At 57.0% G+C, this 25,757-nt stretch overlaps 3 protein-coding genes across 9 annotated transcripts in view; 1 reads left to right on the top strand and 2 right to left on the bottom strand.

Annotated features, from left to right (window-relative positions):
* Positions 1-1,285, bottom strand: part of Fam83g (family with sequence similarity 83 member G) — a 30,318-nt gene extending 29,033 nt beyond the window's left edge. Inside the window, exons 1-2 of the mRNA XM_020187706.2 lie at positions 1,166-1,285; positions 65-711 (exon numbers count right to left, since the gene is read on the bottom strand). Of these exons, the coding sequence (XP_020043295.1) occupies positions 65-586 (522 nt within the window). The 5' untranslated portion in view covers positions 587-711; positions 1,166-1,285. The remainder of the gene's footprint in view (positions 1-64; positions 712-1,165) is intronic.
* The window catches only part of Slc5a10 (solute carrier family 5 member 10), a 59,338-nt gene extending 45,229 nt beyond the window's left edge, over positions 1-14,109 (top strand). For 5 of the 7 annotated variants that reach the window (XM_074046710.1, XM_074046711.1, XM_074046706.1 and 2 more), the window contains 6 exons: positions 7,111-7,218; positions 9,680-9,830; positions 12,888-13,056; positions 13,194-13,409; positions 13,655-13,712; positions 13,796-14,109. In XM_074046710.1, coding sequence (XP_073902811.1) covers positions 7,111-7,218; positions 9,680-9,830; positions 12,888-13,056; positions 13,194-13,409; positions 13,655-13,712; positions 13,796-13,902 — 809 coding nt within the window. In that variant the 3' untranslated portion in view covers positions 13,903-14,109. The remainder of the gene's footprint in view (positions 1-7,110; positions 7,219-9,679; positions 9,831-12,887; positions 13,057-13,193; positions 13,410-13,654; positions 13,713-13,795) is intronic. The other 2 variants (XM_074046712.1, XM_074046713.1) reach the window with 1 other exon arrangement.
* Positions 14,110-14,111: 2 nt separating this feature from the next.
* The window catches only part of LOC109699723 (GRB2 related adaptor protein), a 42,635-nt gene continuing 30,989 nt past the window's right edge, over positions 14,112-25,757 (bottom strand). Inside the window, exons 4-6 of the mRNA XM_074046714.1 lie at positions 25,180-25,302; positions 17,106-17,274; positions 14,112-15,351 (exon numbers count right to left, since the gene is read on the bottom strand). Coding sequence (XP_073902815.1) covers positions 15,166-15,351; positions 17,106-17,274; positions 25,180-25,302 — 478 coding nt within the window. The 3' untranslated portion in view covers positions 14,112-15,165. The remainder of the gene's footprint in view (positions 15,352-17,105; positions 17,275-25,179; positions 25,303-25,757) is intronic.

The raw sequence follows: 25,757 nt of genomic DNA, 5'->3' as shown, positions 1-25,757 counted from the left end.
TCCCCATGTTGTGGTCAGAGGTTCAGCCGCCTCTGCAGGTACACCCCACCCAGAGGTCCCTCACCTTCTGGGCCTGGCTGATCATCTTGCGTACCACCTCTTTGATGTGGGCCTGCCCGTCGATGGGGGGCTGCATGTAGACGCTGGCCCGCGTCACCCCGCGATAGGCGATGGTGTCAGGCCAGCCTAGGTCCAACTGCGGGATGGAGCGGTCGGACTTCTGGGGCCAGTACTCCAGCGAGGGCAGCGGCTCGGTCTCGGGCTCGGTCCCTCCCACTCTGCTGGCTTCCTCGCTGTCGCCCAGCCCGTTGTCCTGGGACTCCTGGGAGCGGCGGGGACCACGAGGGTCCTCGGAGCCGGGGTCGTACACCTCGATGGCCTCCAAGATGCGCCTGAGTTCCAGTTCGGAGAGGAAGTCTCGGATGTTCTCCCGCTTGAGCACCTCGTAGAAAGCCTCGCGGCCGCGGGCCACCAAGGCCTCCAGCGCCAGCCGCTGCTCCTCGCTGTAGAAGAACTCGGGCTTGGACTCGCTGGAGCGCCAGTTCACATGGTTGTCGTCCAGACACTGCACCTGGGAGAAGGCCATGGTGGCCCTGCCCGCGCGCTCTGCTGGGTGGCTGTGACACTGCTCCGGCCCGGCGGGGCACCGCGCGCTCTAGGACCTCCGGGCGGCCTCGGCTCCTCCGCCCATCGGAGACCTGTGGGAAAGAACTGAAGAGCGCGGGCCAGGTCAGAGAGCGGAGCGGGGAGGGACGACGGGGTGGGGCCGGGCGGGGGGGGGGGGGGGGGCGCAAGGGAGTGGGCGTGGCCAGTGTGCAGGGGGCGTGGCCGGCGGCCAAGGGCCGCATCCCGACCCCGGTGTCTTTAGGGGACCGGGGACCCACATCCCAGATTTCTCGGGCAGTCTGGAGCCTCGGGCAACTTCGGAGGGCAGCCAGGACGGGCAGGGAAACTTCCCCGAAGTTTGCGCACCTCGGCGGGAAGCAGCGGCGCGCCGCATCCCAGGGCTTCCGGGAAGGGAGGGGTCTCGAAGTCCCCGAGCCCCGGCAACCCCCGAGGCCTGCCCGGAGGAGGCCCGGGCCGCGAGGGTCCGAGAGCTCGAAGCGCACAGACGGCAGCCCGCGGGGACGGGGACCCAGGGGGGGCGCATCCGGGACTCGCTTACCGGGTGACGGGCGCGGGCGCAACGCGGAGCACTGGTGGCGGCAGCCCGAGGCTGGGCGGAGGCGGGCCGGTGACTAAGGGCCGCCACGCCTACCCCACCGTCGCCACCTGCAGTCACGTGCGGCCCCGAGGGCGGGGCCGGAAGCTGATTCACACCCCCCGCCCCAAGACAGACAGACATGCGGTGGGGGCTCACCTTCTGTCCTGCGCGGCCCCCAACCCCTGGTCCCCGCATTTGGAAAAACTGCCGGGAAACTGCAGCCCAGAGAGGCAGTGTTCTCCCTCAGTCACACAGCGGGCACCACGGGGTCTGTAGGCCATCGTGGTCCAACCCTGGCCGTGTCCAGCCTCGCAGGTGGGACAGGAAGTCCCGGAGACTATACAGACGCTGGGCTGCCAGGATGTGGAGGTGGGATTGGGTTCCCGGCCCAGGAACACTGTGTGACAGCCCCTCTTTCCCCACGGGACTTCAGAGCGCCTGATGTGGACAGAACAGAGGTACCCACTTCTCAGGCCTGGGGACCCCAGGCCTGGTCCTGCAGGGTGAGCCAGCGGCAGCGCCCTGCCTGAGCCCTGAGGCAGGGGTGGGTGGAGAAGGCTGTGCCCTAGGGTCAGACCCAGCTCTCTTCTCTGCGTCCCTGGGGCTTGGGACCCTGGTTATGGGGAGTATGGGGACCACATCTGAAGGCAGGCTGTCAGGGCGCGATGGCAAAGCCCATTAAACTCTGCCCAACAAGCAGCCCCTGCCCTTTCGCCTGGCGTGCACAGCCAGTGTCCCAGGCACATTCCTCTCCCAGCCCCCACCATTGGCTCTGGATCTGGAGGGAGCTGGCTTGGGGCCCTGAGGACACTGCCCTGTGCCTCTGAGGGCCAGCATCTCTAGGCCTTGTGCCCCCCAAGCCCTCCCCAAGGTCCATCTTCCCTCAGGCCTCCTTACCCCTGAGTTCATTGCCTTGAGTGGTGACTGCCCTCTTCCAGGCCCAGCACTGATGGGGTCCTCATCACTGACTCCTGCAAGCTGTAGGCTCCTTTCAGGTGCCACCCACCCCAGACTTTACTCTGAACACAGTGGCCCCAGATTCCTGCTCAATGCCCGTGTTACACACCCCATGCCCGTATCTCCCCCACCAGAGAGGGACGGCATTCCCTGCCAGTCCTGAAGCCCCATTCATAACTCCTGTAAGCCCCTCACAGGCCTCAGTTTCTCCTCTCGTTTTTATCAATGCAGAGAGGCGCTGAGTTCACAAAGGGCATCCTGGCTGTCTGGGCTGAAGGCTTGGGCCTGCCATCTGCCCATCCTTACAGAGTCACAGGAGGTTGAAGAGTGAATAGGGAGGCCACATGTACCTTTCACCAGTTGCCCCCAGTGGTCACATTTCCCATGTCAGAAAATTGACATGGTACCATCCACAGAGCTCACTCAGGTTTCCCCAGCCACCTTCACTTGTGTGTGTGTGTGTGTGTGTGTGTGTGTGTGTGTGTGTTTGTGTGTGTGTATAGCTTTGTCACCTGTGTGGATTTGTGTAGCCACCATCACAGTTAACATGCAGAACTGTAGCCAGGAGCAATGGCACACCTGTAATCACAACACTCAGGAGGCTGAGGCAGAAGGATCAAAAGTTCAAAGCCAGCCTGGGCTACATATCAAGAGCCAGTGCCAATCAAACAACAACAACAAAAAAATGAAGATGCAGAACTGTACCACTGCAGACCTCCTTCCCTTTTTAGAGCAGTACTCACCCACCATCATTCCTAACCCCTGGCAACCACTAATCCATTTTCCATTTCCTTGTTGTCAAGAGTGCTATATAGGTGCAAGACCAGGCATGTGACTGAAATCCCAGCTCTGCGGGAGGTGGAGGTAGGAGGATTGAGGTCCAAGGTCTAGGGCAAAACCACGAGACTCTATCTTAAAAATAAAGTAAAGCAAAAAAGAGCTGGGGGCATAGCTCAAGTGGTAGGGTACTTGCCTGGCAAGCTCAAGGCTCTGAGTTCAAACCCAAGTACTGCAAAAAAGAAAAAAGTGCTAACGCTATATAAGTGGAGAACACAGTATGTAACCTTTGGGGACTGGTTGTTTTTCCCCACTCAGCATAATTCTCAGGCAATCCATCCAGGTTGTATGCATATTCATACTGGCACTCCTCAGTTTATGATGGGGGAGCATCCCAAACCCCATGTAAGTTGAAAATATTGCTAGTCAAATGTGCTCTGAATCCGCCTAACGCACTGATTGGCACAGCTTGGCAAGCTGCACTACACACTGTAGTCTCTGTTTGCCCTCGGGATCCTGGGGCTGACTGGGAGCTGCAGCATCGCTGGTCCAGAAAAAGATCCAAACTCATGATTTGGAGTACCATTTCTGCAAAAAAATGGTTTTTTTGGAGGTACTGGGGTTTGAACTCAGAGCTTCGCAATTATGAAGCAGGTACTCTCCCACTTGAGCCACGCCTCCAAGTCCTTTTTGCTCAGATTATTTTGAAGATAAGTTCTCCCTTTTTTGCCAGGCTGGCCGGGACCATGATTCTCCTATTTTACAATTCCCACGGTGACTGGGATGACAAGCACACGCCCAGCTTTTTTCCCTGGAGATGGGGGTCTCACAAATATTTTTTTGCGCCAGCTGACCTGGAACTGTGATAGTCCCAATCTCAGCCTCCTTCCTAGCTGAGGATAACAAGCATGAGCCACCAGCACCCAGATCCACCATTTTGGCTTTTTTGGGGCCATTCTGATAAGTGCATGATATCTTATTGTGTCTTACTTTATTTACTTACTTCTACAGTGCTAGGGACAGAACCGGAGCCTCTTGCTTGCTACGCATGTGATCTACCACTGGGCTACATCCCCAGCCCTTTTCCTGTGCCTTTAACTTTCACTCTCCTAGTCAGTGGCTGGTGTCATTGAACATCTCATGTGCTCATTTGCCATCTGTATGTTCTTCGGTGAGATGTCTGTTCATGTCTTTTGCCCATTTTCTAATGGGTCCTTTCTTTTCTACTGTTGAGTTTTGTGAGCTCTTTACATATGGTGGCTAAAGGGTCTTCGAGCTGTGCATGGCTTGCAGATATTTTCTCCCAGTCTGTAGCTTATCTTGCCATCCTCCTCACCAGTGTCCTCCACAGAGGAGAAGTTGTTCATTTTTCTGAGGCCAAGTTGGTCAGTTTCCCTTTTATGGAGGATACTTTGGGAGTCACGTTCAAGAACTTGTCACCTAGCCACAGGTCCTGAAGATTCTCTATTATTTCCTAAAAGTTGGAGCATTTAAAAATATTCTACATTTAAATCTGTGATCAATTTGGAATTAGTTTTTGTAGAAGCTGTGATGTTTAGGCTGAGGTTAAGTTTTTCGGTTATGGACAGTTCCAGAAGGGTTCTTACAGAGGCAGAAACAGCCTCAGAGACCTTAAATAACCACCGAGGATCACACAGCTAGGGATTGGGAGAACTGGACTGAGTCTGTGAGCCTTTCTCCTGCCCCCTACTGCCCAGTAGCGTCTAGCTGGCTCTCAGGGATGGGTTAGGTCTGGCTGGGGTGTAGGGAGCACTTCAATTACCTCTCAAGTTGGTGTGTCCAGTGGCTTCCTTGGGAGAGGATCAGTCAGTCAGTCAACATGTTGGCCTCTCTCAGGGTCCCTGGAGCCATAGTGTGATCAGGAGGCAGGGCTGATAGTGGCTGTGGAGTTATGGGTGCCATGGAGGATGTCGCTCCCAAACCTGGGAGTCCAGACATCCAGGAGTTGAGAAGAGTGAGTAAGAATTCCTTGGGTTTAAGGAGGGAAGAGCATTCCAAGACTAGGGAACAGCAAACACAGGGCCCAGAGGTGTCTGACAGAGCCCAGAGTGCCCACCCACTGGGAAATTGTGGGGGGCGATGGTGGCAAAAAGAGTGAGGTCTTGCCTGGCACCCTCTGAGCCTTGTGACCCCCTGCAGGTCATGGGGAGCCATATAAGGAGTGCAAGCAGAGAGGGGCGGCGTGGGCGGGTGGCATTAGAAGGGGCAGGAATGGGGTAAAGCAGTTGGATTTGGTGTTGGCTGGGGGGGAGGACGTGGGAGCAAGGAGAGGGCATTTCCCAGGTTCTGGAGTAAGCAGGACAGACTGCTGGAGCAGAACTGGAGCCCAGCGGGAGCCCCTAGGCATGCATTGGCCAGCACTGGCAAACCCAGAACCCTGCCTGTTCCCTGCCCTCCATGGCCCCAAGAGTTGGCACATTGGGGACTGTGTTCGAATGGTGACCTGCCGCCACTCTGTCATAAAGGTGAGGTCTCCTTTTTTGCTATTCAGCACAAACACACAGTCCAGCCCACAGTGCCCAGGGGCAGTACCCCATGCCAAGAGCCTGGAACGAGCTGAATACACTGAGAAAAATCTCCTGACTCTGGCTTTCTGAGCCATTATGTGGCTATGATGCTTCAACAGTCCCTCCCAAGAGGGCTGGGCCCTCCAAGTGCCACAGCCAGCTGGTCTTGGCCCAGAGTTCATCAGGAGGAGCCCTCTAAGTCCTGAACCTCAGCTCTGGATCTGACTGTGTGTCTCAGGCAACTATGTCCTTTTCGGTCCCATAAAACTCATGGGGGTAGAAGTGGTAGGCAAGGCAGCTGGATCAAGCCATTCCTGAACTCCTTCATGGATCTTTCTGGAATCCTTTCTCTCTTTCTTCCTTTCCTTCTAGGCCTTTCCTCCCTCCTCCCCACCATTCACTCAGTTATTCATTCATTCATTCAGTAAATTCTCACAGACTGTCTCCTCTGGGCCCAACCCTGGACTGGGTGATACTGATTAACTCGGAGATGATTCAAACCCAGTGTCTGCCCTTGAGGATCTGCAGGCCTGGTGGGGAAAGTAGACTAGTAAACCAGCAAATCCTGGCCTCAGGAGCCCTAGGGAAGTTACTGCTACTGCCTGGGGGCTGGGGAGTGGTTGGGGAGGCTTTGGAGGAAGAGCCCTTTGCAATGGGCTTGATGCAGGAGGTAAACAAGGGTGGTGGCTGCATTACAAGCACAGTGGCACTGGGAGGAGGGACAGTGTCTGTTGAGGCAAGGCGTCAAGGTGCTGGGTGTGTACAAGAAAACACAAGCAGGTCAGGGTGGCAGGTGCCCAGAACCGGGGTGCTAAGCGGAGGTTTTGGGGCCCGCTGCCATAGGAAGAACTTTTCCCCAGAATGCCCTGAGCCCCCAGGGGTGGGGTGAGGAGGAGGGTCCTGGGAGGCTGCATATGCGGGAGGGAGGCCTGCGGGATGCTAGGCTATGAAGGATGAAGCTGGAGTGGCAGGCAGGGCCTGTCCCAGGCCCCGGAGGGGAGGATAGATAAGCCAAGGGCCTGAGGGGGCTGGCGGGAGGTGAGAGGACATGGGACCAGGAGGGGGAAGGACACACTGGGCCTGTGGAGAGGACCAGCAGCAGGAAGTGGCTGGGCTTGACCAAGTGGGGTGGGGATGGGGTGAGGACCGACTAAGCCCTGCAGGCAAAGATGGTCAGGCAGGCAGTCAAGCAGGCAGGCAAGCCACAGTGGTCTTGTTGGGCTGGGTGACCCCTAGGGGTGACTCTGCCAGCCCCTGCACCAGGACATGCCACTCAGTGGACACAAAGGCCAGGCACAGGTCTCCCCTCTCCTGTCTGCTATGTCCCCCTTGGTGGTGGAAGGCAGGGGACAGGAAGGTAGGTAGGCCCAAGCACTCTGGATCTGCTTGGGCCACGCTGTAAGCCATCCCTAGCCTGGGGCTGGGGAGCCAAGAACACCCAGAAGGCCCTGGGATGGAGGTCATTAGCAGGGAGGCCATGGGGAGTGGGGAGGAGGCGGCCACTCCCCAGGGCTCATGCTGGGAAACTGAGACCCAGAACACTAAGTAGCCAGGAGCAGTGGCAGAGCCCCGGAGGTCAGCTGGCCCAGCGCAGGTGCCCATGTTTGGGGGAGGGACGTGGGCACTGAGCATTCATCCCCACAGATGACGTGGGCTGTGTGGTGCCCTCCGAGTGCCTGCGGGCCTGTGGGGTGGAGATCGGCTGCTCCAACATCGCCTACCCCAAGCTGGTCATGGAGCTGATGCCCATAGGTGAGGCTGGGTGGGTGGGGTCCAGGGGGTGGGGTGGGGGAGGAGTTCGGGAACCACCCTGGATCCAACATGACACAGTGTGACATCCACTTGAGAAGAGAGAATAAAGCGTGAACAAAACCACTGAAACTAAGCTGCAGGGACCATCGGGGCTTACCCACCCCAGTTCCTCTTCTCGAGACCCCTCTGCACAGGTGGCATTGCCTGTCTCAAATATGAAGAAACGGAGCACCACACAGGCAAAGCAGCCTTGCCCTGGCCACATGGCACATTAGCTGCCATGCTGGGATTTGAACCTGGCCACCTACTTTCTTGTCCCTGGTGCCGGGCCCTTTAACACCTCGTTTAATGTTAGCGTTATTGGCTCCATTTTACACATGGGGAAACTGAGGCTCAGAGAAGTGAAAGGTTACAGAGTGACCTTGGACACAAACCCAAGATCAGGAGCCCAGGGTCCCCAGGCCCCCATGTTTGCAAGCCTGAACCCCAGTCCCTGCCTGCCCCAAGATACCGCAGGCCAATGGGTAGAACCATGGCCAGCTCTTGCCCTTCTCCAGGTTTCTGGGGGTGGCAGCCTTGCTAGTCCGATGGGGGAGGTGAGTTTTTCTCCTCCCTTCCCCCATCTGCCCACTCCCAGTTATCAGCCTAGCCCCCTGGCTCACCCTCCCTCTCTCCCTGCCTCCTGCAGAACCTGGCCCAGGGCACAGAGTGTGCAGACCTGGGAACAGATCTTGGCTCTGCCACATGCTGGCTGGGATATTTGGAGTACTGTCATCTCCCTGCTTGGAGCCTCCCTGTTGACATCTGTAAACTGGGGATAATGACCCTACCCAGCCCTCAGCATTGTTGTAGGGATTAAGTCTAATGACACAGGGATGCAGCCTGGCATGGGCCTGGCCAAACTGTGGGTTCCCACCTTGGCTCTGCCTTCCCTTCTGTTCTGGGCTGGGGACTCACTCAGCACCCAGCACTGACACCCACTGTTGAGCCATCAGCCCTCTCAAGGCCTTGAGCTACCTGTCTGAGAAATGGGTGCAATAATTCCAGAGTTAATCTGCCTCCCTGACTAAGGTCCCACCCCAGTCAGTCTGAGAAATGAACAGAGAGGATCATGGGATGGGTGGGAGCACACAGCGAGTCAGAGGCAGAACCAAGGCCAGGCAGCCCCACCAGGAAGTAAATGGCACCTTTCAGGTGGAGACCTCAGGGGACAGGGGCATATTTCAGCCCATCCTAGGGCAAGGGATAGAGGATAGAAGTGTAGAGACTCTGCTGCAGTGAAGGAGGTATTTAAAACTTGGAGGCAGGCCAGGTGTGGTGGTGCACACCTGTAATCCCAGCTACACAGAAAGCAGAGATTAGGAGAATCACATTTAGAGGCTAACGGGGAGAAGAGTTAGGGAGACCCCATCTCAACCAATATGCTTGAGTATGGGAGTGTACACCTCTCATCCCAGCTACACAGGAGAAGTAGTAGAGGATGATCTTGGTCTGAGGCTGACCACAGGCAAAAACTCCAGACCCTATCTGAAAAATAAATATAGCAAAAAAAAAAAAAAAAAAAGGATTGGGGGTATCACTCACTAGGTAGAGTGCCTGCCTAGCAAAGTGAGGCCCTGAGTTCAAACTCCAATACTGCCCAAAACAAACGAACAAACCAAAAACCAAAAACCAAAAAAACCCTCAGAGACAGACTTGGAGAAAGGCCCAGAGATGGGAGGTGACCAGCCTGAAGCCACGCAGCACTGAGTTGGCAGTCAAGCATCCTTCTGTGTCCTTCAGGGTCCTTACCCTCAGGCCTTCCTGAGCCTGTCACTCCCAGAATGGCTCCCTGCCCTTCCTAGCAACCCTCAGCTCATTTTCAGGCAATAGCGAGGGTGGTCCCCGTCCTGGTCTCTTTTCAGACAGCCGAGGAGAGAGGTCCACCACGCCTGCTGAGGCTGCCATGTACAGGAAGTGACTGCTGCCCATGGGGACGAGGTGTGTGCTCTGCCAGGGTGTAACCTCCTGGCAGAGGGTCCCACCCAGCCCTGCTCACATCCCCTCCCTACCCCAGGTAGTGCCTCTGGGCTGCTGGGAGCCCCTGGGCTGCTGTCACCCTGTCTGAGTTCTAGTCCTCCAGTGAAGCCAGGGTGTGAAAGTGCTTTGTTAACACCAGGCTGCTAATAACACCACAGCCCGTGTAATTACAGCCGGGCCAGCACAGCCGGCAAGCTGCAGGCTTGAGCAGCAAATCCAGAAGTTCCCACCACTTGTCCCTTGGCTGCCCCGGCCTCTCCTTTTTGGGTCTGACTCAACTCAAACATCCCCAGCCTCTCTCCCTCCTGGACCTCTGCATGGCCATGGAGCCACTCAGGGCTGACATGGAGGGGCCTCAGGCCATAGCCCCCAGGCTTGTGGGGCTCCTGAGGACAGGGGAGGGCCACCCAGGGTCACAGCAAGCCCCTATCCCCACCCCCAGGTCTGCGAGGGTTGATGATCGCAGTGATGATGGCGGCACTCATGTCTTCGCTGACCTCCATCTTCAACAGCAGCAGCACACTGTTCACTATGGACATTTGGAGACGGCTACGGCCCCTGGCTGGCGAGCGGGAGTTGCTGCTGGTGGGACGGTATGGTTGGTGGGTGCCGGGAAACTAAGGAGGAGCTGAGCAGTGGACTTCTGCAGCCACATGACCAGCCCACTGAGGGCCCACCACGGGTGGGCTTTAAGGGATGCATAGGAGTTTGCCAGGTAGAGAAGAGAAGGGAGAGGCCAGAGTATCCTGTCCATCCCACCTTCCACATTGCTCTCCTTTCCAGCTCTCCATGGTCACAGCCCCCATCTGAAATATGTCTCTCACCCTGTGCTGATTCCCTCTGCTGGAGTCAGCCCTGCCTCTCCCAACCCGAGAGCTTGTCTACCCAGAAGCTGAGCCCCTAGCTCTGCTGAGGGTCCCAGCTCTCTCCAAGGGGCTCCTGAGCTAGCACTCAGACTGGCCACTCCCATGCTACCGGGGTCCCTCTGACCCCACACAGCACCTGCCATTTCCTCCTGGTATAGTTCAACGACTCAGCCAGCTCTTTCTAGACTCTGTCTAAGGGTCCCCTTCTCCACACAGGCCTCCCTGATACTTCCCGCCAAAAAATGAGCACCTCCCCACTGTGCCTCACAGGATTCCTCCACAGCACGTGATAGATCCACACTCTGGGGGTGGTGGGATGGGATCTAGTGCTCCCCATGAGGACATGGGCTGTGACTGGCCAGTGCCTCTGTCCCTATGCCTGGCTGGTGCCTGGGAGTCCTTGGCCATGAATGGTGGAGGTTGGTGTCTGAGTGTGCACAGGTGTCTGTCTGGGCCGTGTCCACCCTCTGCCAACCCCTCTGTCCTCCCTCCAGGCCATGCGGCCCCACGCCACCAGTGAGGCCCTGGCCTTCGGGGAATTGGCCAACTGCAGCCTCCAGCCAGGAGCCCATGGTGCCTGTCCTCTGGGGTGGGGTCTGCACTGAACTCCAGGCAATTGTCCCCGTGATGCAAAGCAGTCACTTCTGTGGGAAGGGCTCTGTTGGGACATGCCATGGCAGGCGGGTGTGAGCTCGTCTCCGGGCAGGGAGCTGCTCGCCTCCCCTTGCAGGACACTTCTGTGTCCACAGGCCCCTGACTGCCTCATCCTCTGGTGCTTCTGCCCCCTCAGCTGTGGCATGGGCCCTCTCTGTCCATAGCGGCTTCCCTGCTGATTCCTCCCATGCTCTGGCATCCTGGACATGGCACCTGGATGCCCTCTTGCTGCCCTGTGTGCGCCTTGGCTCTTGGGCCCGGGACCCTGGCGCCCTAGTGCCTGCCCCATGGCCCTCACACCCCCTGACTGCTCTTCCCTGGAAGAAGGCTTCTTCCCCACTCCATCTGTAGCCAAAGTCCTGACCCAGTCTGCTGGGGTCAGCTCACCCATGCCCACCCATGCCCTTGACCTTCCCTCCTGCCTCTTCCCACCCCAGCCCACCCCAGGCCCTGCCAGCCTGGTATTCAGCCCAGAAGTGTGGAGGCCCTGGTAGGACAGGGGCATGCAGTAACCCAGAAGAAGCCACAGGAGCAGTCACAAGCTGGGGGCAGGGGACAGCGATGACATCAGCTCTGGCCCCTGATCTTTGGTAGCCCCAGCGCCCCGTATTTCTGTCCCTTCTCTCTCCTCCCTGGACCCTGTGTCCAGCTGGGAATATGGTGGACTCAGAGAGATCTCAGCCCCCGCCCCACTCCAGCCCCGCTGGGACCACAGTAGCACCAGGGTAGGGTGGAGCCCACGTGTCCTGACATGAGTGTGAGGGTCCCAGCCATGGAAGCTCCTTAGAGGCTGCCAAGAAGCTGGAACTGGATGTCCAGCAGAAAGAGCCTTTGGGTTTGGGGACCCCGCTGGCAGGCTGGTGGTGGTTGACTCGAAGAGTACTCTGGACGACAGTAGGAAGACAAGGCTAAGGCAGCCCAGTCACAGAGGCTCCACACCCTCCCACCTTGGAGATGCTGACTCTGGTGTTGGAGGGCTGGATGGACGGTGTGATTGGAGACTGCCTGGGCCTTTGAAGAGGCAGCGCCTGCCGCCCGCCAGGCTAAGAGTTAATTAGCCTTAATCAAGGTAGCACCTCCTTCCTCCACCCTCCCCCTCAGGCCTGGAAGGGAAAAAAGGGAGGCAACACCTGCACACAGCCTGTTATCCCTGCTCTCCTGCAAGGCCAGGCTTCACCCACCTCCCCTTGGAGATGGTGGTTCAGGATATGGATAAAGGGGCTCAGCCAGAGTGGAGCAGATGGGCTACCCGGCCCCAGCCCCATCCTCTGACTGGGTCTCATATCCCTTCAAGGTTCTTGGGACCTCCGCTTAGAAGCCCTCCTAAACCTACTTCCTCTGGAAGCCTCGGTCCAACCTGCATTGGTGACAGTTTGATCTGTTTGCATTGCTGCACTGAGATCCTTCAGGTGCCAGGCTGCTGGGCACTGAGTTAGGGTGCACAGTGCTATGCCCAGTGCCCAGGCTGCTCCTCAGAGTAGAGTGTGGGAAGGGGGCATGGAACAGCCCTGTAGTGGAGGGAGGGCAGCAGGGAGGTCCCAGCAGGGTGGGGAGTGGACAGGCTCCACCAGCTGGCCAGAAGGGCTCAGGCTTCAAAGTGGAGGAGTTCAGACTGTGACCCCAGCCCAAGCCTCCTGGCTCTGAGCCTGACATTCCTAGGACAGAGCTCACCCCAGGATGGATGGGCAGTGGGGGATGGAGAAGGGACCAAGACCTGTGGGAGTCAGAAAGCTCTGAGACCAGGAGGGCTGTCTGGCTGAATGTAAGGGCAACAGTTCATTCATATTTTTGTAGTCCCCATGTTTAGTGAGCGCCTACTGTGTGCTGTGAGCTTCCACTGTGTGCTATGAACTCCTCCTGTGTGCTGTGAGCTACTGTGTGTTGCGAGCTCCTGCTGTGCGCTGTGGGTGCCCACTGTCCTCTGTGAGCTTCTACTGTGTGCCGTGAGCTGGAGGGAGGGAGCTATAGCAGAGCCGAGTTGGAGCTGGATCTGTAGGTCCTGTGGTTCTGGAGCAGGAGCAGCACTGGGTTGCAGGTGGAGTGGGCAGCAGGCAACAGTTGGAGTCATGTCTTAGCGACCAGGGGGAGATGGAAGGCTGAGAAAAGGTCTCTAGGGACACCTGCCCACAGGTTGGTCATCGTGGTACTGATCGGTGTGAGCGTGGCCTGGATCCCCGTCCTTCAGGGCTCCAACAGCGGGCAGCTCTTCATCTACATGCAGTCTGTCACTAGCTCCCTGGCCCCACCAGTGACCGCAGTCTTTGTCCTGGGCATCTTCTGGCGGCGTGCCAATGAGCAGGTGGGTGGCAGGGACAGGACACAGGTGAGGCTCAGTGGGGAGGGCTCCCAGCCTCCCCCTGTGGATACATGGCACACGCTGGGGGTGTAGGAGAGCTCTTCCTCTCACAGTCACACACACTGGTTCCCTCCTCCCAGGGGGCCTTCTGGGGTCTGATGGCTGGGCTGGCAGTGGGTGCCCTGAGGCTGGTCCTGGAATTCCTGCACCCAGCCCCACCCTGTGGTGACCCAGACACACGGCCAGCCCTGCTCCGCAACGTCCACTACCTGCACTTTGCTATTGCCCTCTTTGTACTCACTGGGACTGTTGTGGCTGCTGGAAGCCTGCTGACCCCACCCCCTCAGCACATTCAGGTGAGCCCACCCTGATCCCTGAACCCCTCATGTTATCCCTGACCTTCCCCCTGACAATTCCTGACTGTGGTCTCATTCTGATCCCTGATCCTGTCTGACTCCAGAATTTTCTAGTCCCTGACACCTGGCTGGCCCTGATCTCTGTCTCTTTTTAAACTGGGCTTCTACTTTCTGTCACTGACAACCTGAACCTCTCTGGGCCCACTCTTGCCTGCCACACACCCCATTCCCACTCATCCCTGCAGGTTGAGAACCTTACCTGGTGGACCCTGGCTCGGGACCTGTCCCTGGGAGCCAAAGCAGGTAAGTGGGTGGGTCTGGGCACCCCATTCCCCCCATTGGTGTAGCCTTGAGTTTTTCATCTGTCCCTCCTCTTCTTCCTCCAGGCAACAGCCAAACGCCCCAGAAACGCGCCTTCTGGTCCCATGTGTGTGGCTTCAACGCCATCCTCCTCATGTGCATCAACATATTCTTCTATGCCTACTTCGCCTGACGCTGCCACCCTGGCAGGAAGGTGGGAGCCCTGTGTCCTCAGTGGGCACTGAAGCCCTCACAGCTACATAGTCGGCCAGTGCCCAGGGACTGCACAGTGAAACTGCCCCAAAAACTTGGGGGTGTGTGGGAGAGGAATGGGGAAAACAAGACATTTAAAAAATAACCAGAACTGGGAAGAAATTAAGCTTTCTGATGGATGTCTCTATATTGGTTTCATGGTTTTTATTTTGAATACACAGGCCCAGGTCAGCAGTGGAATGTGCCAGGGTTCAGGGCTTAAAGAGTCTCGGGCCAGCCCTGGGCTGAGAGAGGTCCTCACATTCCTACAACAGAGCATCCTCTTCAAGGGACTGCAGCCACCTCCAGGGCTCCTCTCTCCATCCCCCCTCACCCTTCCTCCCAATCCCATCCCTCCACCCTCAGCCTGGCATTTGAGGCCTTCCCAAGTCCATCTTGGGCTTTCCCTGCACCCAGAGGTGCCCAGGCTCTGGCTGGCTGCTCAGCCCATCTGGATGTCTTGCGTTCACTCAGGCTGGGTCCCTCCCTCAGCTGCCTGGCCTGCTCTGGTCCCGTTAGACCTCCAAAACCCAGCTCCAGCCCTAACTTCCCATTTGACCTGCAGGTTGTCCCACCTCCCCAGACCCTCTGGGCCCTGGTCTGGGAGCCTGAACAAACTGAAAGCCAGTGCAGCAGGGATCACCCACATGGCTGGACCTTCAGACCCTCTCAGCAGGGCCACTGCCTGCCCCTTACTCTGGGGCTCAGGGCCTCTAGTCCCACCCCAATGTGCCTGTGATGCCCCAGGTGGAACCCGAAGTCATGGGGTTGCTAGGAAGCTGGTGTCCACCTGTACGTTAGACCACGTCCCTTAGGACTGTCACCTCCCCAGCAGCTCCACTTGACAGGCCTTTAGAGGGAGGGCAGGCATACCCAGCAGAAGGTCCGCTCAGGATTCTTGGAGCTGAGCCCTGGAAGTTGGGGTCCTCAACTCTGGGGAGGGTGGAGCCATGACTTTTGTATGTGGGTGGGGCCTCCAAAGACTTCCTATGACGTCACATGCCGGCTGCCAATGGGGAGCAACGAGGCGAGGCGGGAAGCCTGGGCGCTGCGTTTGCCACGTGGTCACTGGAAGCCATGGCAGTTCTTGGCCCTGCTGGGTTGTGCGAAGTGGCCCTGGGTGGCCTGGGGTGGGGGTCCAGTCCTCTCCGGACATCAGGTCCTGGGTGGCAGGAGGGCTGGGCGCTGCCCGCTGCCATGGAGCTCACAGGTGCACCGGCTGCACGTAGCTCCGCGGGAAGAAGCCCTCGCGGCCACAGGCCCGGCCCCGCCACCAGTGGGGGTCCGGCCGCTCCAGGACCTCGATGATGTCACCGCGGCGGAAGCTGAGCTGCGAAGGGTCCTGTGCCGAGAAGTCGAACTGGGCCTGGACGAAGCAGGACCGGGGCGACTGAGAAGGAAGAAAGTAGTCAGCCCTGAGCCACTGTCCCCCGCCTGGGTTCCCCCCAGGATGTCCCACAGGAGAAGCCAGGGGGCTTCTGGGAGGGGGAGGGTGTCTTGGGGCACTGCACTGGGGTTGACCAAGTCCAGATTGGTGACAGGTGCTCAGTGTCTGCCTTGCAGAGGCCACATCTAAATAGAACAACCCGGCTTTCCCCAGCTGGGACCATAGGGTTGGTGGGTGAGGGGACCTGCATCCCGAATTTGGTGAAGTTCTTGTCTCCCTGAGTGTCATTTCCTGCCTCTGTGGCAGGCGTGATGACTTTGATTGCAGGCATGGAACCACAGGAACGGGCCTCATACACTTCACAGTGGTGCCTTCTAGAAGTGATAGGGCTGCTTACTGCTAGTGCCCTTGGTGGGACTTGGAGGACATCTCCAGCTGTCCCACCTCTCCAGTCTGGCTTCAGTGAAACCTCAGGCACACCGTTTCCTCTCCTGCACTTGTGGCTGGGTAGGAGCTCTCTGCTTCACATCTGCTTGGTGCCTGACTGTGGCACCCAGCACATTGGCTATGCCTGCCCTACTGGGGTCTGAGCTCTAAACCTGCAGAACTTCATCCAGGACAGTGATAGGATCAGCAGAGGCTCTGTAATTAATGGGTCTCTGCCCGGGAAGGAGGAGGCGTCATGGGTCCCAGGAAACTGAGCCAATGCTGCAGTCACCCCACTGGGTGGGTGACCCCAGGGCCCAGGCAGGGCTGAGTGCCTGGTAGGGACCCTTAGTTGGCCCTCAACTCCATCCTGGATCTCTCACCCTCTCCTAGGGCAGAACTGGCCCTGGGGGTGAATGGGAGGGATGGAACTCTGGGGAACAGAGGCCTGGCTTAGGGAGAGGACTCCCCGGAACTGAGAACTCCCAACTGACTGGGTCTTGGGGTTTTGCAGAGGGGGCCCACAGGGGAGACTCTAGCATGGTCTTCTCAGGTGCTGTTTTCCTTTCTTGGCAAATTAAACCTCAGTATTCATCCTGTTGAGTAGAGGGGAAACTGAGGCCTGGCTGAGGGCTGAGCTTGCCCTCAGGTCACAGCGAAGTGTTCAGGGGTCCTAGGAACACTGTAGGGCTGGACTTTCTCTGTGCAGTGGTCAGCATCCTCCCCAGGCTTTGGTGATGGCAATGCATCCCGTATCCTCTGCAGAGCACAAGTTCAAACATCCCAAGGTCTCGACCTCCTGCCCCAGGCTTTGCATACACCCCCCATTTCCAAGGAAAACAGCATGTCAGGGCTAATAACCCCATTGACTGGTGTCATCACCTTAATGAGAGTGAGAGCTGGTCCCGGGGGCCCCCTTGATGAAAGGGCTGGCTACTGGTAAATTGCTGTTATTGTGAGGACAAGGGGCGGATGGATCTCCCCACACCCTGTGCCCAGCCAGTCCTTAGCCCCCAGGGCTCACACCAACCCACATCCCACCCAAGATCAGCTCCTCCTGGGTAGAGCAGAAACCAAGACTGAGCTTTTGGAGTGTGTGGCCTTAGTTGAGTCACATCACTCTCTGAGTCTCAGTATTCTCATCCATAGGATGGGAATGGTGAGGCTGTCAGAGTGCAGAGACCAGCTCAGTGTATCTAGGCAGGTGTTCATACATTCATTCAACAAACTTTCTTGAGCACTTATGACATGTCACACACTATTTTAGGAGATGAAGACAAGCCAAACAGTTTGCAGGTGGCAGGAGACATGAGACCCAGCCCTGGCCCTACCTTGTGCACTGGCTCCTGGTCTCGAAGGAAGATCTGCCTCCTCTTGGCGATGGTGGTGGTGCGGTAGAAGTCCACCAGCTCGTTCAGAGAGTTGAACTTCTCTTCCCACAGGAAGTACTTCCCCGAGGCCTCACGCAGTACTTTGAAGTGTTGCACCTGGTCCCCATAGCTGGGAGAGAGGACCCAGGGCACCTCAGTCCCTGCCCCCACCCACCACCCAGCACTGTCTGGCACAACTGCCTGGAAGCAGGCCTTTCTCCTGGTCAGAGAAATGGGGAGACCCAGTGACCTGGCTCCATATAAGTTTTGGGAGCTACCCGCCTACCGGCAGTGGAATAGGGGGCTTAGGGGGTAGGCTCTGGACAGGTCACTTTCTTGCTGTGTGACCTTAAACAAGTCACTTAACTTCTCTGAACCTTAGTTTCCTCATAATGACAACACTTCGTTTAGGACAAATAAGCAGCAAGTGCTGACTCTGGCTTTTTGGCAACATTAAATGACTCCCTCTGACTACACCTCTTCAACATCCCCCCTTTTGACATTCTCCTCCCTCCCCTGTCCCTTCCTAGTCCCTGCAGTCCCTTGGGGAGTAAGTCCTGAAGTCATCTTGACTCATACTAAAACCTGCTAGTGTGAAAGGAGGGCAGGCATTCTGGGTACTTCATGTCCTTTCCTCCTCCTCAAGATCCTTATACAGCTCCCATTGCCTCCATAATCAATTCTTAACAACTCGGGTTCAAGATCCAGCCCTGATGACACGTCCAGGCTCATTTCTGTCACGTCTTCTCTGATGCAGCCAATGAGCCCCTTTCTTTCTCATCCTTTCCCAGCCTCCCAGCCCACTACCTCCAATTTGTACCAAGTCCCTCCCAGTCCAGCTGAGGACATGGCCTGTTTTCCCAATCTGGCCAGCAGGACAGAGCCATCCTGGCAGAGTCTGGGCACCCAGCACGTCCCACAGCAGGGCAGGCCATGCAGGGCTGGGACAGAAGGTGGCACTGGCATGGAGACTGGGCACAGGCAACTCCCCTGATTCACTTCCTTGCTGCAGGGGCGACTAGGCCTGCCTCACGGCCCAGTACACAAGCTGGGCCTTGTGTACAGTGGGGAAACTGAGGCCCAAGCACAGCTACAGAGCTCCACAGCAAGGAAGGACTGGCAGGGGCCACATGGGAGCTCAGATATGCTCTAATGAGCTCTCTGATTGATTAGCAGGGTGTGACAATAGCAGTCATCAGTCCCACAATATCAACTCTGTCCCATATCTCATTCCTAGTGCAGTTCCCCTCTGTCATGCCGCTCCTGGGCTGAGCCCCCAGGCTGCCTGCCTCTCTCCCTAGTTCTCTCCATGGGGGCCCTTCCCAGCTGGCCTTGGTGTCCCCGCCTAGGAAACAGCACAGTTGCCCTCCTCACAAGCCAGGGGAAGGAGGCTGAGCTGGGACCATGCTGTCACCTGGCCAGACTGGGGCCACAGAACACAGAACAGCTCCAGCACCCAACCAGGAAGAAGCCAGGTGGGAGCCCAAGGCCGGGGTGCTGCCCAGGTGGTTGGTGGGGCCAAGAGCTGAGGAAACGTAGGGGCCCTTGGGCTGGGCTGGTGTAAGATGGGTGTGGGACAGCCATGGAGAGGGCATGGCCCCTCGGCCTCCTGAGCCACAGTAGAGACCAAATGACATCCAACCCCAGTGCAGAGGTTAAAAACCAAGCAATCAACAATGCCAGGTTCTACACTGAAGTCTCGGCGGTCAGACGGCACACAGTGCATTTGCAAGTCTGGGTTCTCCCACAGCCCAGTCGCCCTGATGACAGGGTGGTGGCTGTCACCCCAGTTGCCCAGCCCTGCTACTCTCCATGTCCCACCCCTGCCTGAGGTTCAGTTCCTCCACCTGTCAGTCCTGGCACTGGAAGGCTGCTTCCTTAAATGTTAAAGATGTATCCAAGATAACCAAGGACCCCTCCCATCCAGCTCGAGTCAAGGGGTCCACACACGGGGAGGACCTGTCTTCTCTCTTCCTCCCCCTTTCCTGTCCCCCCCCCTTCTTTATGGGACTGGGGTTTGAACTCAGGGCTTTATGCTTAAAAAGCAGGCACTCTACCACTTGGCCCACACCTCCAAATCCATTTTGCTCTGGTTATTTGCCTGGGCTGGCCATGAACCATGATCCTATCAGCCTCCCAAGCAGCTAGGATTACAGGTGTAGCCACCAATGCCTGGTTTCTCTCTCCACTTCTAAACTTTCCTCTAGGACTTTGCACCCACTCTTCCTCCAGGTAGAAGAAATTCTTCTTAAACTCCTATTCCTGTCTTTAAAAAACTCATCACAAGAAAAGGACTGGTGGAGTGGCTCAAACGTTAAGAGTAACTGCCTAGCAAGTGTGAGGCCCTGAGTTCAAACCCCAGTGCTGCCAAAAAATATATAAAAAGACCCCCCCACCTCATAGCCTGTCATCAGAGTGAAGGGAATCCTTGAGTCCTTCAGTGCCTCCCCCACCTGCAGCCTCCTTATAACCCACTGCCCATAATGACTTGCATACTAGACACGGAAAGTGCAGATTGGAGGGGAGGCCCTGAGCAGTCTATCTGGCCAAAACTTAGGGAGTGGAGTATCACCACCCAAGCCTAATTCCTCAGAGGAACGCGCTATTCTGCTTCTGGAAGCTCTGAACCAGGACTCCTGCCATCAGCATCCTGCCCTGAAGCAGGACCCAGTGGCAACCAAACACCAGATGTGCAGAGCTGACACTCAGGCAGTTCCCCCAAAGGGAGCAAGTGCCCCGTGAGAACGGGAGGGTTTGTAGGGGGGTGGGAAGCCATGAGCTCCAAGCCTGGGACAAAGTTGCTCACGAGCACTGTACCTGGGTGATGACACTGCTTGCATTGGTAGATATGGGACATGTGCCTGTGTGCCTGGGATGCTGAGACAGGTAGGTAGGGAGCCATGGCTCTGCCCCATCCGATGACACCTCTGAGCCCAGTGGCTTCTCACTGCAGTGTTCTAGTGTATGCTTGGGGCTTTCCTAGACTTTGGCTGGAGACTGGGAGGGGCATCACTCTGAGTGGTAGAATGACAGGGATGGATGGCTAGTCAGGTAATAAGCCAGGAAGCAGAGACCTCATGGCTGTGTGTCTCAGGCATCCCCTGCAATGGCTGAATGCCCTAACTCCATGCTGGCCAGTGGTGGCCCTGCTGCTCTGTGCAAGGGAACAGAGGGGTGTGGCAGGCTTAATAGAACCAGGCTTCGACTTGCAACGACCATAGCTGTGACATCTCGGTGTCTAAAGGCCATCTCTAGTCACCTGGAGAACCATCAAGAACAAAGCATTCTTGGATCAGCTGGGAGGCAGGGAGTGGAGAGCCAGAGACGAGTAAGGGAAAGGGGTAAAAGGACCCAGCTATTCTAGAACTTTCCAGCTTGGGAATTGGAAAATTCTCAAAGCTGGGAAATGTGACAGCCCCAGAGTGTGTGTAGCACACAGTAGGTGCTCAGCAAATGTCAAGTCTTGTCCTTTCTCTCACTTGCTCCAAACTTTCTGTTTCATAGCTTCTGAGGGGAGGCCAGGAGAGCAAAGGGATGACCACAGCCACACACCAGCTGCACTGGCCCCTGCCTGTCCATGTGACAACCCCATACTCAGCACTTGGGCAGCCCCTTGCCAGAAATAACGGCTGTCCCTCTGCTCTACCTGGCCTTGACCTTTGTCATCCTTTGAGGCCTGGGTCAAGCCTCAAACCTCGGGGCCTCTGAAGCCTCCAGCCCCGGTTGGGCCTGTGCCCCATGCCTACAGAAGTTGAGTCACCTGGGCAGCATTGACCACGACCTAGGGACCCAACTGATTGCACACAGAGCCACAGGGCCGAGGGGCTGAGCCAGGCCCCTGGCTGTCAGAAAACCCAAGGACCAAGTAAGGCCGAGTACTGGCAGCAGCCGGTCCTGCCTGGCGGGTTTTTCTGGCCTGGTGGCGGCAGCAGCAGCAAAGGTGACAGTAGCAGCCCACAGGTGGGGGGAGGGCAAGCCCCAGGACTCCCCGGCTCCTCAGCCAGGGCTGTGGACCCCACAGGTCTGGGTGCTAACTGCTCAGTGTTGGGGAGGGTCTGTACCAGATATGCCCCATCTCCTGCCTCAATTTACCCATCTGTAAACAGGGAGAGTGGATAATCTGTACTGCAGCAGACAGGAAATAGAATAACACTGACCTCCAAGGGGGTGGGGCACAACCCATGGAGACAGACCCTGCCAGGTCTTTCGGCCTCAGGGAATGTGGGTCAAAAAATACACCAGGCCTGTCAGGGCCCAGAGGGTCAGTGGGCACCTGCTCTGCTCTTCCTTGCTATGTGACCTGGGGCAAGTTACTGCACCTCTCTGAGCTTCAGTTTCCTTACCTACAAACTTTGATACAGGGATTCTGGTGAATTGCCTGCACATGGGATAGGGCCTAGCCCACAGCAGATGTTCACTAGCCAGCCAGGCAGGCCAAATACATGCACTGACTTCCAGGGCACTGTTGTGACAGAAGAGTCCCCTGAAGCCTGGGCAGGAGTGTGGGGCACTGGTTAGGCAGCCCAGGCATTGCACACCTGTCCCTCTGGCTGCCAACTCAGAGTGCTCCTTGAAGGAGGGCAGCCCTTTGTAAACTCATGAAAGGGAGCTGGCTGTGGCCGCTGTGCGCTGTGAGGCAGCCTGAGGCTCATAAACCCACCTCTGACACCTTTATGGGGCTTGGCGTGAGCGTGTGGGAGATGCAATGCGTGGTGGGGTCAGAGTTCCTGAGGCCCATCCAGAGCAGGCAGGGAGCTCACACCCACTGGCCACATGCTGGTCTGGATGGTCACCTGGCCCCTGGATTTCAGAGTCTGGGGTCACCATTTCCAAGACAGAGATGAGAGGTGTCAGCCAAGAGGGGGCCAGAGCCTGCCTGAAGTCACACAGCAGGTCCAGGGTGGCACCATGTCCCCAGGCCAATCTTTTCTCCGAGAGGCCTGGATATCTATGGGTGAGGAAAGCAGCCTTCTGGCACACTGCATGGCCCGGGGGGTTAATGACATTAATAAATGTCATGGACAATTATTGAGCACTTATTGTGTACTAGTCATTGTACTGATCTCTTCACCTAGATGTCCATTTTATAGAAGAGGAAACTGAGGCTCAGAGGATAACTAGTTAGGTTATACAGCTAGAAGTTAACAGAGCTGAGACTGGTTCACAATTCTGCACGCCTAACCACAGGCCCCATCAGAGTCTGAGTTGCCCACTCTGACCCCTGCCTGGTGGTGCTCCAAGGTCACTGACCCGCACCACAAAGGTGAGGCACTAAGACTGGAGCTGGACCAGGAGCCGCCTGGGAGAAACTGAGAGTCAAGACCGCCCCCTGGTGGTGATGTGCAAACCCACAGCCATTGAGCAGGGGAGCCCTGGCTGCCTCTGCCTTGGGTTGGGAAGGGGCACAGAGGCAAATGCCAGGCTCTCTTCTCAGGACACATTGGCCTGGACTCCCTTCAAGAACCACTCCCCGGCACTGCCTGCCTGCCCTCCTGCTCAGCTTTGCTGTCCAAACAGCTCTGCCTGTTCTACCTCTGGGTCTTTGCATGCACTGTTCCCTGTCCCTGATAGGTCCTCCCCTCTCCTTGGGCACCAAACTCCTACTCATGTTTCAGGGCCCATCTCAGATGCAACCCTGTCCTGGTGCCTACACCTGTCCTGGTCACTCCTCACCTTGGAGACATGCTGGGCACATTATTTCCCTTCACACTCCTTGGGTTGGACCCCTGTCCAAAACTGCCCTGCAGCTCACACATGGGTGATGCTTAAGGATGCATGTGGACAGTACTCCCCAGGTCAAGGGGCTCAGAACTGGTGACATGAAAGCCACAGACAGAGCTGTGCTCATGGAGTGCCTGGAGGGGACAGCACAGGGACAGGAGGCAGCTCACGCTGGGATTAGTACCCAACCCTCCCCTCTGCTCAGGCTCCAGACATGTCCCTGCAACCCTGCTTGGCCGAGTGACCTTGAGCTCCAGGGTTGGTTCCAGGAGTCACTTGAAGCCAGGCCAGACCTCCTGGCAGGCGCCATTCCCAGGAGCTGGCCAGGCTCTGGACAGCGGGACTAGGAAAAGAGCCACTTTCTTCCTGCTTCTGCATCCTGGGGGCAGTGGTCAGGGCCAAGCACTCACAGGACCCTGTCTTCCTCATGTACCCACACAGACAGTGCCTGTTTTTAAGACAGGGAGACCCAGGCTCAAAGATGGTCATGTGGCCCCTCAAGATAACCAGCCTGTCCCCAGGGACAGGGTTCAAAATGAGTGCTGGGCACTGTGACCCTAGTCACGGGTGGCAATCCCTTAGGGATGGGCTGACAGTGGGCAAGTCACAGGGCTCCCACAGCCCTGGAGCGTGGGAGGTGAGCTTTAAGCAGGGTGTTTTCTGCTCATGGGAGTCCTGTGGCCCCACTGGTGTGGGCAGCACAAAGACAAACATGGACTGTCCCTGCCCGGGCCTTCCTTCTCCACTTCTCAGGGGCCCCAGATCCCAGTGCCTCAACACTGTTTTCACACCCAGCCCCAGTGTTTGCCATCAGAGCAGCCCTGTGTCTGTTTGTCCTTTGGAAATTGTGACACCACTAGTTGTGTGTCCGCCTTGGTCTGTGAAAACAGGAGTCCCGCAAGAGCCACAAAGACCGCAGTGCCTGGTCCACCCCTTCCTCCCATCCCTTCAGCACTGAGGTGGCATCTTCTGTCCCAACACTGGCTCTGGAAAGTAGCAAGGGGAGCTGGCACAGTGAGTGCCCGCACAGCCTGCAAGCTGCACAGAACCATGCCACCTTCCAGATGGCCACAGATTCTCAACCCTCACCCTCAAGTTCCAGATGTACCACCTCCTGCCTCTGATGGCCTTCCTGTTGCCACCTGCACCCCCGACAGTCCTTCCTCCTCCCAGCAGCCAGAGGAATCTGCAGAAAATGGTATCTGATCATGCCTCCCTCTCCCCAAGACCCTCCTTGGCTCCCTCTTGCTCTGAGAGAAGACCAACCTACTGTCAGGCCCTCTGCGGAGCGACTAGCTCATCTCTGTGACAGTAACCCTCAGCCCCTGGCCCTTGCCCACTCTGCTCCAGCCATGTGGCCTCCTGTGGGCTCCTACACAGCCTGAATGTGTTCCCAACTCAGGGTCTTTGCACTCGCCATTCCTTCTGTGAGAGCCTCTCCCAGGCACCTGGGAGCCTCTACCTCCTGGTTAAGCTCCAGTGCTGCTGGCTCCTCTAAGCAGACTTCCTCATTCTCTGCCCCTTGCTGAGACACCCAGAGGGACAGCAACTGCTTCGTTCAGTGCTGTTTCCCCAGCTCCCAGCACAGCCTAGCCCACAGCTCAGAGCTCAGTATCCCATCTTTGAACTTGTGGGACAAACTCACAAATTCCTCTGACCCCTGGAGTGGGACAGAGGCCAGCCAGGGGCCTGATCTGTCACCCACCCTGCTCCTGCCACACCATAACCTAGGAACCATCCCATCACAAGCCAGACAGTACCCCTCCTGGTCACCCTACTTCAATGCTGCTATTTTCTCCTCAACCCGAATAAACGAAGCTTTAAATATGTTGACTCATTCACTCTTGCAATAGCCTATTTTACATGTGCAGAACAGGCTCAGAGAAGTGACACAATTTGCCACAGGTCACACAGCTAGGAAGTGGAAGCACAGAATTAGAACTCAGCCTGCCTGGCCTCAGGGTCTGTCGTGGTAACATCACTACAGAGTGGAACCCTGTCCAGAGCACATCCCGGACCCCTGCCCTGGGCACTCAACCCTCTTCCACACTCCATGTCTCCCCACCTCACCTAGGGACAACATCCTTTCTCGCCTGACAAAGAAGCATCCATGGCTCCCTACCATTCATGGCAAAAGTCTGGACCTCTCAGCCTGGCATCAGAGGCCTGGGTGTGGTCTCTCAGCACAGCCCCGAGGCTCTGGGCTGCTCCCTGGAGGCCCAGACCACCATATGCTTCCAGGCCTCTGGCTTGCGATCCAGCAGCCTCCCACCCCCACCCCACCCTCTGCACAAGTCGCAGGGATCCCACTCACTTCACAGAAACGGAGAACTCCCCAGGGGAGCTCTCGCTCTCTCGGATCAGGAAGGCGCCTAGATGGTTCCGCTGCATCAGAATCTCTTCCGCAAGCTGCCGAGAAATCCGGCCCGAGTACCACCTGTGGACAGAAGGGCTGATGATGGTGGCAGGGGCCAGGCTGTCACTCTGTACCCCACTCCACCTGTGTGCTATGCATCAATACCACTGATCTCACAGAAGTCCTGAGACATGGGAGGTGCTGCATCTGGTCTACAGATGTGGAAAAACTGAGTCACAGAGAGGCAAAGCGAGGTCACACAGCTGAGGCAGTGAGGAACTAGGACCCCAGCATTTTGCTTCCTGAGGCCAGCCAGCCTGTCCTACCATGGCAGACAAACACACCCCGAAGAAATAAAAAAAATCAGCCTGGTCAACCTCAGACTAACTTTTCTGTTCTAGATTCTTCTTTTTTTTTTTTTTTGGAGGTTCTGGGGTTGAACTCAGGGCTTCATACTTGCTAAGCAGATGCTCTTACTGCTTGAGCCACTCTACCAGCCCCTGTTCTAGTTCTTAAAATTCAAAAAATGTAAAAAC

Source organism: Castor canadensis, chromosome 11 (assembly GCF_047511655.1).
Source record: "Castor canadensis chromosome 11, mCasCan1.hap1v2, whole genome shotgun sequence".
NCBI lineage: Eukaryota > Metazoa > Chordata > Mammalia > Rodentia > Castoridae > Castor > Castor canadensis.
This window is presented reverse-complemented; position numbering and strand designations above follow the sequence as displayed.